The 21601-nt window shown below is 42.5% G+C and overlaps 2 protein-coding genes across 3 annotated transcripts; both read right to left on the bottom strand.

Moving 5' to 3' along the window:
* Positions 1–7875: 7875 nt before the first annotated feature.
* Positions 7876–10556, bottom strand: si:dkey-90l8.3 (LIM domain transcription factor LMO4-B). Of its 2 annotated transcripts, none has more exons than XM_037483520.2 (5): positions 10403–10556; positions 9548–9786; positions 9346–9442; positions 8922–9080; positions 7876–8571 (listed from the first exon to the last, which is right to left on the bottom strand). In XM_037483520.2, the coding sequence occupies exons 1-5, from the start codon at positions 10499–10501 to the stop codon at positions 8563–8565; spliced, it is 603 nt and encodes a 200-aa protein (XP_037339417.2). In that variant the 5' UTR covers positions 10502–10556; the 3' UTR covers positions 7876–8562. The 2 variants fall into 2 exon arrangements, with proteins under 2 accessions (XP_037339417.2, XP_037339418.1); XM_037483521.2 differs by having other exon boundaries at positions 10237–10540.
* A 5641-nt stretch (positions 10557–16197) lies between these two features.
* On the bottom strand, positions 16198–20876 carry ccn1l2 (cellular communication network factor 1, like 2). The gene is made up of 5 exons (XM_037481301.2): positions 20011–20876; positions 19636–19849; positions 18629–18991; positions 17619–17821; positions 16198–17431 (listed from the first exon to the last, which is right to left on the bottom strand). The coding sequence occupies exons 1-5, from the start codon at positions 20077–20079 to the stop codon at positions 17129–17131; spliced, it is 1152 nt and encodes a 383-aa protein (XP_037337198.2). The 5' UTR covers positions 20080–20876; the 3' UTR covers positions 16198–17128.
* Positions 20877–21601: the final 725 nt, after the last annotated feature.

Consider the following 21601-nt stretch of genomic DNA (forward strand, 5'->3'; position numbering starts at 1 on the left):
CACAGCCATGGCCCCCTATTGTAGCAGCTGTGCAGGTGGTGATAAGAAGTACCTTTGCCCTATTGTTCATCAAGGTGAGGCTGCGTGAACTCTGCCCTCTGCTCTGTGCTGGCATTTCCAGATGGGGGAGGATCTACCAAAGAGGGCAGGAGCATTGCTGCTTATCAGGCTAGCTGACTGAGAGCCAAGTGACTGGCAGAGCCACGGGGACTTGAACCCTCAGCCTGCTACACGCCATCTCACCCAACGTCTGGCAGCAGGTCTTTGCCTGCCTGAGAAAAAAATAACATTCCTGCATTCTCAGGGTGAGCCTCCCTTTCTGGATCAGGGCCACCTCTTACCCTGGTCTGCAATGATATCTCTAACTGAAATGCCAAACCTCAGGCACACAGACACACACACACACACACACACACACACACTGACATTTCAGCTGCACCCTGTTCCACTACACCGCTCTTGAGGTTGAGTGTTAGGTAAGCCCTTCATCAAATATGTAATAAATAGAATGGGGTACCTACTTCAATTCTAGCCCAAACACAATTACTGATTTGTTATACTATGAAGCACATTTTAAAATGTGATTTCCTCCTTTCTGGTACTATAACACCAGTGAGTCATCTTACTTACTGTACCCCTGTCAGATCTTCCCGGTTTTGCTCGCTATATTGTATAGTGGAAATAAATGATTATGTCCACGGCCGTTTTTTGGTGTCTTGCCTTGGAATGTCCCATCGACTTCTGTTTTCAACAATGAGAAGTTCAGCCTTTCACACCAACGAATGCTAAAGTCGGATACACAGATGGGGCAGTTTTCTGAGTTCCTCCAAGATAAAAATAGAGTCACATTAGGGGAATGATATATGATCTCAGTCATTCATATAAATTGGACAAATGAGGCCCACACATCTGAGCTGTGAAAGACCCACCCCCACCTCAATGGAGCTGAATGAATGGGCCCATGTATGGGAGGTGGTGTGTGATCTACATGATGTGTGAGAATCTGAGCAGTAGTGCGTGTGTGTGTTTGTGTGCATGGCTTTGAATACACATTACTGTTGCTGTCATGACCTTCCATATCATTGACGGGGGTATCTGTATTTTCAGGATGTGTGTGTGTCTTTATGCACTGCTCTTGTGTGTGAGAGCGAGGGAGTTAGAGGCTGTATTGTTGCATCTGCTCCTCATTAAAAGGCGCTAATGAACGCACGTGTGTTCCACCTGGTTTGTGGAGCGGGGGGGGGTTGACGGGGCTTGGCCTTTCCCTGCTCTGCTATCGTAAAAACGGTCTCAAGACAAATAGGCAAGCGTGATCCCCAGGCGCTTATCTGACAACAGTTTGGCAGTTCTTCCTCTAATGATGAAAGTGATGGTCGGCGGAGGCCCTGCTAGGAAGGATTGAATGTACCTGGAAGGAACCAGAATTCCCCTCACAAAGAAGGCCCAGAAGAGAGCCAGGGCAACGTCCATGGGAATAATACTTCCCATTTTGATTTTCAACACTATCACTGAGGATTCTGTGCCGGGTTAGCCTACAAAATGTTAGTATCAATAGATATCAAACTTTACCACACATTATTCAATGAACGCTTATGCGTATTTCACGCAAAATAGAAAAGAAATCATGTTGCCTCACTTGTGGTCTCTAGACATAAGATTATATACTAGTTTTTTCTGAAGTACCTGTGCTTCAGACCTCTGCCTTCAGGCCCATACAATAGATGTGAACTAAATTTAGTTTGAGTAAGTGAACAATAATGACCATGGTAAAAAGAAACACATATACATGGACTTGGAAAACAAACAGCAGTCTTGTGTGAAAGTCGACATGGTGGAAAAAGGAAAGTTATTCAGAATTTCTTTTATAAATGAATATATCTGTGCTGAGTTTATAGTGATCATTTTATCTATCAAGGCAGTTTATATACAACAGGGCTTGGCTCTTTTGACTGCACTGATTACATTTACAATTATTGGACTATTGTAACACTCAAGTGTTCGGAACAGCAACATCTGATTCATTTACTTCATGAACCACTAACAGAACATATCCATCCATAAATTAACTTAATGGCTCCTTCCAGGGAGCTCTGGTCATTTCACAAAAACGACATCATATGGACGACACTGACTGATTTTAGGGAAGAACCAGTATCAACCTTAATATCATCAAACCATTGCATTATTCTAACCGTATTTGGGACAGTGAGCTGAAAGAGACAATCAATTTGTTGCCTCTGTAACATTTGTCTGTCCGTATGTCTCTCTATCTCTGTCTACACCATTGCTCAACCGTGTCCAACGGGGACAGTCGCGGGTAATGACAGTCGAACGTTTGCTCCCTCCTCATTTACTCCGAGCTCCCGGTGTAACAGTTTACTCAGAACTCTTAAGAACTTGTTAATGTAATATGCAAATAAGTCTCTTGACAATTTGAATGCATTTTAATGAAAAGGCTGCTGCATCCATGGGCCGGGTCAACTGACTGCGAGTGGTGGTGGGACAGAAAAAGACCAGGGGCAGGTTAAACAGACAGCACAGGGGGCGTGCGCCTGAATGATAGCAGTGCAAATTATTAGGTTCAGAGAAGCCCAGATGGCACGTTTTGGACATGGCGGTTGGTTGCAGGCTGAACATGTGTAACACACAGACCTGATCTCCATGAGCCAATGTTCCCAGCAGCAAAACAAAATGTACGGTTCTAAATGGAAGCAAACGCAAGCATCAGCCTACACAAACATGATAGAGTAAAACCCAGTCACACACACAAGCCTCAGTTAATGACAGACCTTAGGTTAACCTTCGCCTACGTATGGGTGGGGCAGTCTGCTGAAAGTAAGGTGAGCGTGTTATTGGGAAGGTGGGGGTTGGATTGCAAGCGGTGTTAAGTCAAGCAGGAACCCTCAATGTTGCTAATTTATTTACAGATTTAATTAGATGGATAGAGCCCTCGCAGATATAAGAAAGAGAGGAGAGATGTTGCCAGCGTTACAGCACTTTAATTATGGTAGAAGGCTCCTGATCCCTGCGCTCCGCTGTCTGGGGAGCCAGTTAATTAAAATCCTCATTATTTTACTTTTAATTAGTTCCCCCCTCTTTTGTTTCCTTTCACCATATGGCCACGTTCCGTGGTCAAATTAACGTAATTGAGCTAATTAAGCCGATCACCTTAATTATTCAAAGCATTGCGATTGGCCAGGAGAAGTTTTCTCCCTCTCCCCTCCCCAACATTCCTGTATGAGGTTCAGAGTTGTAAAGTCGCTCTCTTTGTCATTGTGCTCTACTCCCATGTTGAAGTCAGCGAGTTATGCCTGTAACATGGATCATTTCCTACATGCTCCACCTGTCTCATGTTTCACTCACTTAGCATGCGGAGCACCAGAGACTTCAGTGTATTCAAAGAGGATTCAGAAGCCGTTTAATACACTATGATGAAGACAAATTAGCTGCATGCTAGTAGTTGTACTATATCTGGTGCTCAGCGATTCGAGCCACCAGAAATGGGTTTGGCAGGGCGAGAAACTTTCAGAAGGATAGTCAGCACAGCTACATGCCACAAAAGTCTTTAGTCACTTTTACTGTCAGAAAACGGCGGTAAAAATACACGTTGATGTTGACCTCAAAGACTAAAGCGCACACGACCTCTGTGGCACCCTTTAGTGTCAGCTCCTCAGCACTTTTTCTACACGACTCATACGTTGCTGTATTAACTACCCAGGGAGCGGTAAGGGGGGCCAGAATGTTTCATGCCGTCCAGTCTACATCCAGAAATGGTCAAACCTCAAATCCCTGCACGCATCCTCCAATCTGCTTGTTACTCCCTGACAGAGAGCTAAACACTCAACAACATCCCAAATGTCCTTAATGGTGGAACAACAACAACAACAAACTTAGCCAGCTTCTGACGCAGACTGGAAACACACCTCTGCTGACTATGAATAATTACAGACCTATCTCAATAATTAACAGTATCGTCAACATTTTTGAGAGAATTATCCTTGATCAATTATCTAACTATCTCTCTTATAACAATTTACTTTCTCAATGCCAGTCAGGTTTCAGGAAACACTTCTCCACTACCACAGCTCTTTTGAAATTTACAAATGATATTTTCTCTAGCTTTGATAACAATATGTGTACTGGTGCCATCTTTTTAGATCTTTCCAAAGCATTTGACTTAGTTGATCATTATCTGCTCATGGATAAATTATATTCAATTGGCCTTTCCCGTTCATCTCTTCTTTGGTTTAACTCTTATTTTCATCACCGACGTCAGTGTGTGTCCTTCGGGGGCAGTCAGTCGAATTTTATAGGTGTAGATAAAGGCGTACCCCAGGGTTCTTCACTTGGGCCTTTGTTATTTTCCATTTTTATTAATGACCTTCACTCAGCTGTTCAAGATGCGACATTCATCTGTATGCAGATGATACAATTATATACTGTTCGAAAACAAATATTGCAGACATAAATAATTCATTGCAACATGACTTTGACTCTGTTCAGCAGTGGCTGTAATTTAATAAACCTCTGCTGAATAAATCTAAATCTTACAGTATGCTTTTCCAGAAGAAAGAGAGAATTGATCTTAAGCTGCATTTTCTGGATTCTTCTCTAGAGCCAACCCAAAAATCTAAATATTTCGGTGTTTGGCTGAAAACGGATCTCTCTTTTAAAACTCATGTACATGCGCTAAACAATAAACTCTGTTTTCGTTTTAAAACATTATATCAATCGAAAGACTGCTTTAATTATGAGGTTAGGAGGAGAATAGTCTCTCAGCTGTTGCTACCTATTCTGGACTATGCAGATATTATATATGCCAACACTACTGCTACCTGTCTACATTCTCTTGATGTGACCTATAACAGCCTGTGTCGATTCGTCCTTCGCTGCCACTACAGGGCACATCATTGTGTGATGTATGAACAGCTGTCCTGGCTTGCACCCTCAGCCAAAAGACTATCATTGGCTTCAGCTCATTTTTAAATGTATTTACTTCCAATTTCAATATTATTTATCACAATATTTAGTGCCTTACAGTTCACTTTATAGTCTTCGTCATAATGAACAGATTTTCTTTAATGTTCCTAGAGTTAACAGAGAAGTTGGGAAATATGCTTTCTGTGTTAGAGCTCCTCGTGAGTGGAATAGCCTTCCTGCATCCATTCCCTCGCTTACGTCTTTTCATCTGTATCGAACTGCTCTGTTAACACATCTTCAAAATACTTGTCTATGTTTCTAGCGTTTCAGATTTAACATTGATGAGTGTCATATTATGTATGCGTATATATATATATATATATATATATATATATATATATATATATATATATATATATATATATATTTAGGAATGAACTTATGAATGTACATAGTGATGTTATCTTTGTTTGTTGTATGTGGGATTATTATGTTATATGTAGTTGTCTATCAATAACATCTTATATATGATGAGTTTGGGTTTGGGGTTAGTGAGAGCTTCCGTGTGTGTGTGTGAGTATGTGTGGTTTTTGCTTCTTGTTGTTTTTTTGATTTTATCTTTATTTTTATTATGATTTTTTTTTTTCATTGTAACTAATCTGTTGCTCGGTTGTTCTGTCGATTGGATATGATCTGGAAGACCCCCATGAAAACGAGATGCTGCATCTCATGGGGTTGATCCTCTAATAAATGTTCATAAAATAAATAAATAAATACCTGGACTAGTACTTTACTAACACTTACGATGGCACTTTCTCACAGCACTTTTGTACTTTCCTGGTTCTTGTTGTTCTGGTTCGGTTTCCTCTAGATTGAATGCAATTATTGGAAGTCGCAACCACATTTACAAATACAATTGGTAAAATGTGCTACTTTTTTTTTACTCATGCACTGTTATTTTTGTACCACTGTATTGTATTGTGCTGTACAGAACTGTACAGTGTTTGCTCTTGCACTACTGATAATATTAGGCCACTAACATGAAAATGTGATATCTTTAGCACATCTAAAATGAGCTGGAAACTGAAAGGTTTATTGATAGCACATTTAATCCCATTTAATATTGGTGTTACAGTCAGAACCAGGCAGCATATACATGGGATACAGCTGAGGCAAATGAGGATGTCTGACTGTGGCGTGTAAAGTTTGACTAAACCGTCAACATCACAACTCTGCAAATTGATCAAACCTACAAACAACCAGAAACACCTGAATTACAACAACAACAAAAAGGAAGACCTGTGAGAAGTTAGAGCAGGAAAAAAAATCAACCATATTTTCAGCAGCCAAGGGTGGTTGCCTGGCAACCACTTTTATAAGCAGGTTTTGAGCCAAGCTTAGTGTGAGCCTTTTCTGGCCGACAGACAAGAAGGAAGCAAAGTATTTTACATTTGTAGTTTTGTTGGAATGTATAGAGTATGATGATGAGATGATGGAGCCGGTCTATATCTATATTTGAATATGATGAGCCCTGAACATATTGCATTAAGTGTAAAAAATATAAAATATTCTCATCTCTGACGTTAAGCAGATCTATGCCTTTGACCTAAACAGTCTAGAATCCTAAAAATGAATAAAAACCTCACAAAAAAATATTTTTACCAGGAATGAGTCTTGATGGGCAGAGCGTAGCAGATAAAGTCTTTATATTACCATGCAGCTGAAAAACACCAAAGTAATGAGCATTCAGAATTAAGGTGAAAATAAAGCAATAAATGAAATTCAACGATTACCCAACATGAGACCTGTATTCTCCTGCCGCTCAGACGTTCTAGTTTACATCTGGTGACACAAAGCAGACGCCAACACGACGTCCCATTCCAAACACTGACAGATGTTCAGAAGAGATCCAGAGGGCTCCGGGCTTAAGGAGGGCATCCATCTTGCATCTATATCACATGACTGTTTGGACCCTCTTCCTCTCCATCACGAGCATGTAAAAATACCCTTGCATCATCTTGTGTCTTCACAGAGGGTGAGGTGAAGGAGCTTGGGCAATTACACTCATCTGCATGTGTTAATATGATTAATTAGCAGGAATAAACACTTTCCCATGTCACAGGCTACACGGTGAGCCACACCTGCAGAAGCTCTGATAAAAGACAACGCCTCATGGCGGAGCCTTTTTATGAGACCTGCTAATTGGCATCTGAAAGTGTTCCAGCTAATTAAGGAAAGGCAGATGAGGCTTGATTAGTTTGAATGCAAAGTGTAACTTGTGGTGCAGTGGGACTTGGGAATGTGCCGAGGTTTTATTTCTTCACCATCACGATACAAAGATAATTGTAATTGTGATCATTTGCATACGTTAATGAATTTGCGTGACGTTTCTTCATCAGACGTGAAATAAATAATTGATGCAGTATCAGCAACTACCATGACAGGTGGGATGTTTTGAAATAGCTGAGCGCACTAAGGTGTGAGTTTGATGCTCTGAGGAGAGGTGTGAAAGTAGAGCAGAGCCGATCTTCTGCTGCTATCAACCCATCTGAGACGGGAAGTTTGTACTGCGCATTCAAAAGCCATACAGTGCTCAGGAAAATCTTTCAGAAACTAGGCAGTGGCAGAGAACAAAGAGCTGTGATGGAAGTCAAACCTGTGTGTGTTGGTAAATACATGGGATTGAAGCCCTGGATGTAGAGGGGCCACTCCCCTTTAATTAGCCCATTTCTAGATTAGACTTTAATAGAGGCAGGCAGCCACGGGTTATGCCCAGAGTCCAGCCTCCCAGGAACTCCAGCAGCACAGATACTGGGCTTGTGTTTAATTGCTTCTGTAAATGGTCAGAGCTCAGGCCCCCTAATGCCATTCCTGGGGGTAATGTGGCATGTTTTCACCATGCAATATGACGCCACTCTCCTGCCTCTGAGGCGCTTCAAAATGACCGCAGCCCACTTCCATGTTACAGGAATGTCATTTTAATAGCATTTTTGTTAAGAACTCCACAATTTGTTTTCACACATTGAACAGGTATGTGATGAAGAAAGCTAACAAAAAACAGATCTTTTCACTTCCTGTCCAAGGCGTCTGAAAAAGCGGCAATACAGCAACATTAAAAGAAATGTAAATTTGTGTTTAAAAAGTCTCTGCTGTGGGTTTGAATCTCACTTTAAGGTTTCCCACGACTGAACACTTCCATACCAATTTATAACTCTTCTCCAGTGTGCAAGATCTCACGGTAACATACACTTGAGAGAGAGTCTCTGGGGAAAGTCACTGTACGGAAGACAGTCTCTCGTCCAGTCAAGCATCAGTCAGTTCCTCTTCCAGGTGGCACTTTCATCCTCATTGATTTACCACAGCTTTCTTTTGGTCCCCAAGAAGCCTTTAGCTAGTGAAGTGCACTTGTACTGAAAACATTTGATGATGTACACACCACTTTAACTGAGAACCAAATATGAATGGAGTTTTGTACGCAGCATTTAGTCTCTGATATGCCGGACAGGGATCTTGGTGACAAACTGCGTCCTCCCTCGAGAGGAGAGGCCGGGCAGTGATGAAAAATCCACAAGTACAGAAGCAGGAGACGAGCGCACTGAAGAGAAGTGGCGCTCAGCGTGAGAGGCGTGCTACTTCTGCCCCTCAGCATACCTGCAGACGATAGAGACCACACACACACACACACACGCACACGAGTGAGGCTCCCGAACCCACAGAACACTACAGCTAGTCCGGGAGCTGCTTTTCAACACACAGGACAGAGTATCCTAATGTAGCTGGTCCATATGGCTCCAGTTTCAAACATGCCCAAACACTACAGCACTTGAGTCGTGTACATTCCACCACAGCCATTAACTTCTCCGTCAACTATTCTTTGTACCGTTACAATAGTTACATACCTTGTGTTTGTCATTCATAAAAACATGGCCGACACGCAGCCACTCGACCAGGTTGAATTCACATTACAGCACTGGAATGGTATTACATGGCTAAGCATTCACCTTCTGGTCTGCCAGCACAGAGCTGCTCTGAAGAGGAGGCAGGTGGCTGTTGAGCAGGACAGCACCAGGTCTGTCGTGCTCACAGAAGATCGTACTGTTGATGTAGTGGAAGCGGTCGCCGGGCATCAGTCTGTTTCTACAGGTGGCACAGCTGAAACACTGCAGAGAACACAAGGAACCTCAAATGGATCAAACACGGGTCACTAAAACACAGACATATTGTGAGCATGATATTAAGCGTCAAAACTAAATGTGCAAAAGTGAACGGATAAGGAAGACTTTGTATGAGAAACGCTACAGTCTAATATGTAGATACATCTTTGTAAACAGGGTCTTCATTCTCTCCTTCCACCCTCCTTCCAGATGTTTCGGCCAAGCGAGCAGTGGGCAGCAGAGTGTGCCGATGTGAGAGCTGGGGACTTACCTTGAGGTGGTAAACATTGCCCAGCGCCCTCATCACCATCTCATTGGCGGGGATCGACTGTCCGCAGGCGCTGCACGCCCCGCTGTGCCCAAACAGCCTGCAAACACAAAGGCACAGATTGCTCTGTCTGTGCAGCCTCCAAAACATCAAACCGGCAGCTTCCTCCCCTCCTCCTCCTCCTCCTCCTCCTCCTCCCTCTCACCTGATGTAGTCGCTCCGGCACAGAATCATGCCCCCTTTGCTGTAGCAGGTGGTGCCAATGTCCCCCAACTGGGCTTGGCAGCAAGAGCACTTGAGGCAGCGTGTGTGCCAGTAGCGCTCCATCGAGAAGAGCAGGAAGCGGTCGGCGATCTTGCCCCCACATCCTGCACAGGCCCTAGGGGCCGGCGCGACGCCCGACGCCTGGCTGTTCACCATGCTGATGTGGGCCCTCAGAGGCCCCTGGGCACACAGTGGTGGAGAGAAGGATATTCCTGGTCAAATGTCTGAAACAACACTGCATTTCTGTTTCCATTGGCAAATGATGCCATTGCAATAATGTATTTATGACATTTCCACCTGCTCTGACAGAGCTGGAGAGGGCATGAGCACAAGCGTGGCTACACGATGCAGGAGGACATGACACACAAAAACATCATATCCTAATAAAAGCACCAGAGTTAACTAGAATTGGAACCATGTGACCACAGCTCTATTATTGTAGCACAAGCAATAGGTTTTTTTTATTTAAATTTACAGGACGAACGTGTTTTTCCCCATGCCAATCAGCAGTATTGGGTTTTATTGTGCAGTACTACTCCTAAAGTGGTGAAGTAGATTTCAGTCATTTAAGTGGCATCTCGGGAACTAGGGGGACGTCTCCCACAGCTGCAACGAGGACAAACATGTTACCTTCACGAGCCCAGTTAAGGCTTGTCCTTCCGGGTGAAGTTTCAGTAGAATGATAAGACTCCAAAGAAGCTCCTCACGCTCACAGATCACATATCGTGCTCTCCATAGCTCAGGGCAACACAACACCGAGCCCGGGACGGACGGAAATAGTTGGACCAACTCTCACCGACGTCCAGCTCCGAAGCAGCGTTACATGTAGCCATGAGGAGAAGACATGGCGGAGCTCCTCTTCCTCTTCCTCTTCCTCGCCGTTAGAGCCGAGCATCCATCAAAGCGCCTTCATCTGCTTCTGACAGCGACTCGATTCATCAAATTGCGCAAGGAGCTTTTAAATGACCGAGAGGGGACGGAACCGACAAGGAGCGAGAAGCAGCCAATAGGAGAGCAGGGGGGCGTGTCCGTGGTCAAAATGATTTATGGCTTCATAGTGGCTTGTTAGTATGTAACGTTACACTGGAGCGTGGTTGCGGTATACAGACAGAGCTCGTGTAGTACGTGTTATGCTGTACATCATCTCGGTGATTCTCAGTCCGAGCTGGTTATGAGAACTAGGTCGTCAACATATCTGAACATTATTATTATCGACATTAGCACATACCATTCTATTAAACGTCCAACTAACATGTAGCCATGTTTCAGTAGCTTATTTAAAAAGAAAGTTGTAGCATTCCCTGTCACTTTCATGCTATGCATACAATTGTGTTTCAATGTGTGTTTTCCTAGTTATCCTTATAGGTGTTAGAATAAACCGGTCTTCATCATGAGACAGGTCTACTAGATCACTGAAATGGAATTTACGGGCAAGCAATAAAATCCAACATAGATAGAAGTTCAATGCATTGAAAATGACGATACCTTGGAGAATTTCTTCCTACAGTCAGTAGGTAGCAGGCCTACTGTACACCAGGCTGTACTTCCAGCTGAGAGCCAGTAGAGGGCTGCATCTTATAATAATGTGAGCCCTCATTGGTAAGTCGCTGTTGTTCGTCCTGGTGACTGAGGTAAGATGTGATGAATCAGAAAATCCAAATGGATCTGGGACAAGCATCGCATTTCATAATCGTTACTGGGCTTCCCAACATGGCTAAATGTTTTTGTGCGGGGCTTTGAGAGGGGAAGGAGAAGACCATCAATGCAAAATTGTCAAATCAGTCATTGAGATTCAGACAGAAACAGACAGAAAGAGAATGAAAGAAAAATAATGAGGTTGGCAGGAACAGGAGCTGCAAAGGAGGAAATAATGGACAATTAAATATGACAGTAAATCTAAAGTAGGGCTTACTAAAACTAGACTAAATGTGGGTCTGGGTAGAGGCCGGCAGTCCACACTTGTGTCAGTCCACACAACCTCAGGTTAAACACAGCACAGACACAAAATAGCAAAACAGCAGCAGGTGAACTGATTAACTGAGCTCACTATGCTGCATAACAACACAAATACACATTGTGACTATTACCAACTAACCAATGGTTGGCACATAGACACTGATTTTTTAAAACAATTTTTCAGTCCATAAAATGTAGTTGTTGGCAAGCAAGGTGACTCTGAACTCCATACTACTGTACATACCTTTAAAGGTGATGAGGCCCTTCCTGAAGGGGCCTTTTGACTGCTGCCACTAAATAGGAGGTTGAGGACGAGCCGTCCTGAGGGCTGCCTTCACAATCCTACCATAATCAATTACAACTTCAATAATTCAATATATGTATACACCTTTAGTGGAAGTTACCCACTCAATTACTGATCACTGTGGAATGAAGTGACAGGTCAGAGTGGTGTGGAAACACAAAAGGCATTGAAGTAACTTGTTGTTGAGGCAGTCTCACTACGCTCCAGACCATACATTGAACGCAGACGTGCACTTCCAATGGGACCACTAAATGGAAGTAAACCATTATGATTCTATTTCCACTCATGTTAACCATTGAGCAATGATGTTTTATTCAACACTGTACTAACATATCATGTGTCAACAGGGCTGGAGTGGGGCCACTTTTAGGCCCAAGACCGGCCCACTTTTTCCACAGTAGTTCAGCTCTTACTATTCTGTCGTTTTTTTTATTAATACCATGGTTCAACAAATAATGTAAAAGTTAAATAATAATCCACTTAAGCTGGAAGTTAACACAAATATTTCACTATTCCTCAAGGGTAGGTTGAAAAATGAACAAAATCAGAAATAAATAAACAAAGTATTTGAAACACTCTTCAACAAATGTTTACAGTTCAGTACACAGTTGCATGGTGAACAGCACCAACAGCATCTACAGCAGCAGTAACCGCCTAAGCAGTGCACTTTATCTATAACTGGCTCATATATGGCTCTTTCTTACATGAAATAACTTCATTTCATATTGTTTACTCTGTTATCCTCTTCACTTCTCCCTGTAGTCATGGCCTCCTCATTGCAAATTTTGGCCTCATCATTTTTAAGTGTCACGCATTGAGCGTGAGAGTCACTCATTTCAGTTGGTAAGCCCCCCCTGGCCTCTTCCTCCCATCCATCCTCCCTGACGCGTATCGGCCCAGCTATCGGTAGCCTATCTGAGAAAACTTTTTGGAAAAGACGGAATATGGACCCAACCAACTCTATTTGGAAAGGGAGAACTTCTTTACATGGTACAATCTATACAGAGGCTGCGGTGTCACAATGCGAAACGCGTGTAGCCTACTTTAAGAGAAGATGGACTAAAGTTGCAAATGTCAAAAAATTTAATTCTCCACTGGCCCAGAAGTAAAGCGGCCCACCAGGAACTCTCCCCATTCTCCCGATTAGCCACCCGGGTCTGTGTGTCAAGACTAAAGAACGTGATGACAGAACCTTCCACATTTATTTCTACATACATTGTGTACACTACACTAACACGTGGGAGTCAATCAGTGATGGTTGTTTCTGGTTCCCACAGAAGGAACTGCTCCAAGATGATTTCCTCTGTCTGCATATCAGCATTGTCTATGACCCCTAGCACGGCTTTGGACTTACTTTTTCATACATTGTGGCAGCTCTATTTTTTTGTTGACTTGGAAGAATGGCATTTTATTAGTCAGGCATAAAACATGATGTTGTTATGTCATGTGGGGCAGTTCTGGACCAGCTATGGCCACAGTAGTATTACCAGAAGAGGCTAAACGTGTAGTGATAGCAGCAGTAACTCACTGATGTAGTGGCTCTAGTCCTTTGGACCAGGGTTCGCTCCTCTGTGAAGCCTCATACAGAACTGGACTCTTTGAGGAAATGATGAGCTGAGGTTGATGAGAGATGGTTGCTGTGATACTGTTCAAATAGGATGAATCATGTTCCATACGTGTTTTTATTTCTTGTTTTCAGCATAACATGTCTTTAACAATTGTTATGTATGACGTGTGTTACTGTGTTGAAACCACTTCAAAACATCCTTTAACCTGGGGTAAAGGGGCGGGTGTGAGGGGGGGCTGCTTCCTCTGCTTTGGTAAGTGTGGCATCCTCTTTCCACCACTCCCTGAGGCCCTGTGGATTTCGTGTTCCTCTGTCAATGCTATGCTGAAAGTCACAGCTCTCTGGACTGGGCAACACCTGTAGCTTCCAGTTGGACATCCCGGCCAATACAAACCGCTGTGGGGCAGGATCACTGACAAAATAATCCCATTTGTGAAGTTCTTTCAGTGTCATGTGGAGAGATCTGTCCATCTGAGGCGCCAAATTGTACTTCAATGAAATAGAGCAGAACTTTTCCTGGTTTCACTTATTAAGAACGTTTCACAACTTGTGTGCAAGGGTTATATAACAGAGAGTTACATTATACACTGCAACAAAAAAACATTACTTACCAATCTTTCACCCAAGCCAGAGATAATGATGACGTTGCAGCCAGTTTCAGTCCGCAAAAAAAGGCAGAACGACGCTAAAGCACAAAATGTGGCACATGCGCAAACAGTAGTACCCAATTAATGAATTTATTTGAGTTGACACATACACGTTTTAACCTAAATAAATCACATAAGTGAAACTTTTAAACAATGTTACGTTGCTGCTACTGATTATATATATGTTTACCCGTTAATAGATATATTCACATAAAGTAAACACCATTTAAACTTGTCACATCCAAGAAGGGCTTGAGTGTCATCTGTGATCATGTGGTTGTTTTCTTAGGAATGTGTCATCCTAAATGCTTAATAATAATTCCTCAGTCCAGAGGTAATGGGTTGTCATTTCTTTTTGGAAATCAATAAATGTAATCAAGATTCTTTATAAGCAATGAAAGTTAAAGAATCACTCTTTAGTATCAAATTATTACGGAATAGCTAGTAATGGAAGGTTCTGATGGGGGCTCTATCTGATGGTAGTTAAATCTAATGGTTGTTATATCTGATGGTAGTTAAATCTAATGGTGGTTCAAAGGGGATGGGGGTAACTTACATCTGATGGTGGTTACAACTGATGCAACCCAGTCTCACAGCAAAATGTCTAATAGCTACGTTGGTCCACAAGGGACAACGTAGTATTGTTACAATTTTCCCTTGCGGACCAACATAGCTATTAGACATTTTGCTGTGAGACTGGGTTGATCTGATGGTAGTTATATCTGATAGCAGTTATGTGGTTTGTCATGTGTGCTTTATGGTTACTTCCTTTCGGTCGGCCAGTACAAGAATTCCACCTTGTTTGAAGAATGACGAGTTATAGTAATATTTGATCAGTTGAATTTACAGGAAAACATGCCAAAATAACTGAGACACTATTCAGTCTAAATTAAAACCCCCATGATAAAAGGCAAAAGTACGTTTTTGTCTCGTATGTTAGAGAGATGTTCTGAGATGTGGTTTCATGGACAAACATGCTGTCTGAGAGCATTTAACACTACATTTTTTGTAAAATGACTAAAGCACGTCTCTGCACATTATTAAAACATAACTGACTATCTTGTTTTAATATTGACACAGTTCACAGTGATGTAAATAAAACATTTAGGTTGTTTCAGTGTTAACTCTAAAACCAATGAAGAAGATCCATCAACCCAACACCAATATATATTAGTGGATTAGCGGATCCTAACCGTGCCTCCAAAATGGATATTTGAACACTTGAAGTATCAATGGGCACATCTACTGAAGCCTCTCTGAAGAAGGAGCCTTTCCTTGTGTTGTAGTATCCCAGCAGATCAATTTGCTGCCTCAGGTGTGCTCCCACCACACTTCATAGCTCAGGTCCAGTTGTGATTGGTATGGAGGACTAAAAGTGCCACAATTAAGTAAATAAATACACAATTAAATAATTACTTAAATGTGTCATTAATTAATTCAAATACAGATTCATGTTATGTAAAATACATATATACTTATTTCACTATTTACATTTACATTTCATGATCCTGCGTTGCAGTGCTTCATGAATTACTTAAAACTGTCAAACTGACCCATCAAAGTCAGTGGGCGGGGCTAACGCGAATCCAGTCTGATCCATTGCTTTGGTAGAGTACCTGGCCACGGCAGTATTTTGTTCCTGGCCCAAACTCTTTGTGGCATATACAGTAGATGGCCACCATAAGCTCATTAGGTCAGTGATATTAGCAGATAAACAATGCATCTTTCTAGATGTTTCATTACAATTCATGTGTTTGCAACAGGTGGAGATTTGTTGTCCACGTTGGGGTGGATGGATTCAGTCGTTTAGTAGCTCTGCATCAATCCAGTATCCGGAATTGATTTGTCTTGACTTGATACACAGGGTAACCAATTAGGCGTTAGGTTCCGCCTACCAACTTTTGATGGGTCAGTTTGACAGTTTTAAGTAATTCATGAAGCACTGCAACGCAGGATCATGAAATGTAAATGTAAATAGTGAAATAAGTATATATGTATTTTACATAACATGAATCTGTATTTGAATTAATTAATGACACATTTATTAACACATTTATGTATTTAATTCTATTTTTAATTAATTAATGACACATTTAAGTAATTATTTAATGATGTGTTTATTTATTTAATTGTGGCACTTTTAGTCCTCCATAGATTGGAGCCTGACGAGTGGGTAGAAATGAGGCATTAGTATTGCTGACTGTGGCAGTCAGGCGTGTTCCTCCCTCCTTTCAGAAGGAGGCAGAGCACAGGCTGAGGAAGTCAGTAGTCCACCGTCATACTTGTGCTCAGCCAGCCGACATTGTGTAAAGTCATGAAGAATGCAGACCTTGTGATATTACGGGAATCAAGTGCTAAATCTGAAACGCATTTCCATAGATTAATACAATAATTCAAACATTACCTAAAATATAAGATGCATAACAGTTTGATATAATTTTATTTGATGTGCAGGAAATGTGTAACTTAAATCCATGTGTCTTAAATACATAGCATTATTTCAAAATAAAACACTGTGTTTAGAGTGTGAGGACACACAATAAAATATAAAATCACACCCTGAAAAATGTGGTGATTCTAGTATTTACCGCTCCATAACTAAAGGGGAAGTTCATAACCACTATTTTTTGCTCATTATACTGTAGTAACATAATGAGCACATTCTCTGGAAACTCTCTTCATTGTTAAGTTTCTCATCCTTCAGACACATATTCACAAAAACACACACACACACATACACACACACACACAATCAATGCCACAATCACTCCATGGTTATGATAAAGGACAGAAAATAAAGAACACATAGCTCTTATAGTCGCGAATGAATATGTCATATAGTTATTCCTCATTATTCAAAATGCTTCATCTATCATTTTCCATCACATCCCAATTACTGGTTAGAAAAACAACTTTTGTCCTCAGCGTTGCCCTGCACACGAAAAGTAACACAAGTGTGAACATACTGATGTGCTGGCAGCAGGACGCCTAAAGTGCAAGCGAGTGTAAAGCTCAGTCAGTGAGGGGGGTGGGGCACAGGAGTTTGCCTCAGTGCCTGAAGGTGTGGATGTCATTGTGGAGGCTGACGGAGGGGCTGGAGGGCCCGCTGTGAATAGGGCAGCTTGTGTTGCAGCTGCAGCGCTGTATCCACATGACCTTTCTGTAGAAGCCCTCTCCATCGGGGCAATGGAAGCGGAGCGTCACAGTGTGGGAAAGGGAGGGTGTGCAGCAGCGGCCGTCGCTGCAAGTCCCACAGGTCCGAGGACGGTACCGCTGTGTGGTTGAGCATCCGGCAAAGGTGATTCTGACCGGTTCCTGGGGGCGGAATGTTCGCTGACACTTCTTCCCCTTCTGGATGGGAGAGAAAGAGCCACCATCAAAATGATCTTGTTACATTTTCATCAATAAAACTGTGCAGTATTAAATGATCATTTGTTTACTCAAAAGACTTAGTTGGCTACAATGATCTTACTTTGTAATGTGGCATCATATTCCACCAATACTTTATGCTCATATTGAATATTGTTTGGTAGCGTACCTTGCTAGCTGCAGGAGGCTGCAGCTCACATTGGTGTATCTGGCACAGTCTGGTTTCTCTGAGCAGTCGACAGTCGGGGTTGTCATTGCTCACTCGACTTGAAATTCCCATCCCACACGTGGTGGAACACTCGGTCCACTCGGTGGTTTGTGGGAAACAGCTGGATACGTGTAACACCGTCGACTCGGGGAAGGACGCCATCTCTGTGATAAAGCCAATAAACAAAGCCAATGAATCATAATGAAACAATATATCCACGTGAGCTCTAACCCACTCGAGCAATGAGTGAGTTTGTTAAAACATCCATATTTGTAATTAGGGGATTAAATGCCAATGTGATGCTATCTCTTTTTGCACCAGCAATGGAAAAACCTGAGTATAGAGACATCAGCCATTTATTCACGATATCTCAACAATCTCACATTTTCATGACAATAGCTGTTGACATCCATTCTCCCCATTGGCTGTATGATTCATCACTATCTGAACTGTGGTGTCAATATCAGGGCCAAACGTCTACAAAATATCAAAGTCTCACATGCCAGAATATTAACTGAGCAAAGTTCTTTATTTCTTCCGACTAGGAGCTTTCCTGTAGTGCAACCCTCAAGATATTGTATCATTTTGCTCATAAGTGATCAAAACATTCCCGCGATTAAAAAGAAAATTCACACTTATTTCTTACTAACAGGTTTATTTATGTTAAATATATGTATTTTTATATCTTTTAAATAAATGCTAAAAAAAATATCTGTATGAAGTATAAAAAGTATAAATTTGTAATTAGAAGGTAAAAATGTAACGACCTGCTTTATCACAGAATTACACCAAAAGTCAATCTCTCTGAAACCAGTTCACGATGGATTCCCAAGCAGTTTCATTACTACGATTGGTTTGACCATAATTAATTTGTATATTGTGTAATATTTTGGGATCTGACGCTAGTTTTTGACACCACTCCAGCACACAAACAATAATAAGGTTGGTGGTGGGCCTCAGGAGGAACTCACCTCTGAGTGTGACCCCCTCGCCAGCGGCTGGTTGCCGGGGCTGTGGCTGGGCCTGTAGCAGCCCACTGATGTGGTTGGGAAGGGACAGGCTGTCTGGCAGGGAGGTGTGTGTGAGCTTCTCTGGCTCCTCACTGATGCGGTTGCTGTCGTCACACACCCATTCCTCGCAGCAGCTGCCCTTGGGCCTGGCCAGCCGGGGCCGCGAGCAGCGCCAGTAAGGCAGTGGCATTTGGCGAGGACAGAGGGGCATGCATCCCACCACCCGGTCCATACAGATACACTGGTGCTGGCAGTTGGGCTGGAAGTCCTCCCGATGCTGGTACACCCGCCCGCTGAACTCACAGGGCAAACCCTGGGCCTCAGCTTTCAGCAACACACACACAGATAAAGGGAGACCTTTGAACTTCATTGGACACAACGAAAAACCCACACTCAACAGAAACACCATCACAAATGAAACATAGTCATCATCCATTTGCACAAAGAAATATATCTATAAAATGAATATTTAATTATATTTGAACAGTTCAAATTCTGTATTAAAAAAATATTTTAAAGGTTATTTTGCCTTTGTTGCACCATACATAGCTTCAAAAACTCTGGTGGGTTAAACTGCCCATGATGCAACTTCATTTTAACTACACCTTTGCAAGCTGGAATTATGCACACATTTACAGTCTGTACACATGTGACCTCCTCCATCCCAAAACCCCCACATCGACAGGACCCTCCGCCAAGTCAAATTCCATGTATGTCTAACATATAATGGCAATACCGTAAACGTTTCCTGATTCCTGATTCCTGAAAAAGAAAATGTGATGCTGCTGTGAAGTGTGGAAGATGTCATGTGTACATAACGAATTGTAAGAGAATGTGTTGGAAGCATGATTTGAGTTGTAAAGTGGGGGAAAAAAGGCAGAAAAAGATTCAATTTGCTGTTGTGTTACAATAACTCTATGTTGGTTTATAATTAATAGCTGAAGTTTAAAAAAAGTGCCTCCACTCACCTCTACACAGGCCTTTTTTAGGGTCTCCTCCGGCCCCCAGATGGCAGCGAAGCCCCTTGATGTGATCACAGGACGTGGTGGCACTGCAGTCCTCATTTAACTGCTTAGCACAAACCTTACAGCAGCCACAGTCGTCCGTCACCCAGCTGACGCCTGGCGGACACGGCTGGGGCGAAGGGGGGCAGGAGCACTCAGCTGGGCATTCACTGTCTGCCTGAGGACCAGGGTCAGAGGAGTATGGGTGGGAGTGTAAAAGTGAAAAATCTCATGAATAAAAGGACTTTTGCATATAATGACTAGATAATCAAGCACATATCACAAACAGAAAGTAATAACAGAGATAGTGTAAAACCAAGTGGCCACAAGTCAACTCACCATCACTGCAGCGCTGCAGAGCACAAACAGAGTGGATATGATCTGCTTCATAGTAACAGGGCTGAGCATCCTGAACTGAACGACCAAATGGATAGAGAAAAGGATATTCCAAAAGAATGAAGATTGTAAAAGTAAGAATTTTTAGTTTCCAGGATAAAAACCGATCCACAGTTCAGAGTCTGTGCACAGAGAGGTGAACCCGTTTGCTCTTGCTTGCTCTCCTTTAGCAACTTGTTGTTGGCCTAGCTCAGGTCTACTTCATAGAGAGGTTTCCCTGTGCAGGGCCTGCTCTTATAGACACACATGCCCCGCCCCCTCTGCCATATCATTACCTCCACGCTCAAGACGACTGGAGAGCGTCCAGAGGGAGTTGGTGGGAAATACTTTGTTATTGTGGACAGGTGACCCCAGGGAGGAATATTAAGCTGTCAGAATGTATGCAGGTCGTTAAAGTTACATCATTAAGAGTGATTGGAACATCCAGGCACACGATTGGTGGACAGGTTTAGATCATGATTGAGTTTTTATGGGGGACAGGGATATGGAGAAAATCCTTGTGAATGAAGTCCTTGACCAGCTCCGTCCTCTCCACTGCAGTGTGCTGTGGTGCATGGTGCTCACGACATCCTGTAGTCCCTCTATCTCTTCCCGATTGCGTCGCATTCCAGGAAATACAGGCCTGTCCTCAGGTTCCCATGATTGGTAGGAAAAACTCTGCATTTCCATTGTCATCCCAGAGCCCCTGACGTGTTTTGTTGGAGAGCAGGAAGGTCATAGAATTTAGCAATGGCTCACACACTCACGAAACATTGGAAAAGTAATTTGGCAAATTTGATTACACTGCCGAAGGTCTCCCCTTGCTCCCTGAAAAGTAATTATTCATTACAACATTTCAGAAGAATTGACCAGCTGTGCTTGGTGTGGGACGATCTATAGTAAAACAGTATGTAGCAGGGAGTCTGGTTAAAAGAGATCTGTTAATTATACATCAGAAGATGTCACAAACTGTGGCTGTTGTGTTGCTTTTGATCACGTCCTTGGAATGTCGGTGATTTATGGGCTCTATCTACATTATTGTAGCATATCCTTTGAGATATGATCTGTTGAGAAAGATCATGTGTTGAGATATTATATTGAGAAATGTGCTACTCAATGATGTAAATGACCGCTGTCTTGCTTTCCCTTGTAAATAAGTAAGTAATAATTAATTTAAGAAAATCTACCTGTCTGTCCCACTCTATCTGTCATTGATGTAACTCGGCAGCTGTTACAGAAGATGATTTCACTCCAAATGATGCTTGAAGATGAACAAAAATGAATAGCTGCCTTCCCCAAAATCTCATGTTAACTGTATTTCTATATTAAAACATAATAGGAAAGGTTGGATTTGAAGGTTTGGCTTGTGAGGCCATGTGGGCTGCATAACTGGTTAGACAATGGCCCACAGAACCTGTTCTCAGGCTCCAGTCATCCATGCTGGGTGAGTTCTAAAGTGTGCCCCGGCGTACCAGTAACCACACCGAGCAGGGATGTCACGGTGTACTGGCACACCCTTGAGTACACATCTACATCAGTGCAGCACAGTGTGTGG

This window comes from Pungitius pungitius, chromosome 5 (genome assembly GCF_949316345.1).
Source record: "Pungitius pungitius chromosome 5, fPunPun2.1, whole genome shotgun sequence".
Classification (NCBI taxonomy): Eukaryota; Metazoa; Chordata; class Actinopteri; order Perciformes; family Gasterosteidae; genus Pungitius; species Pungitius pungitius.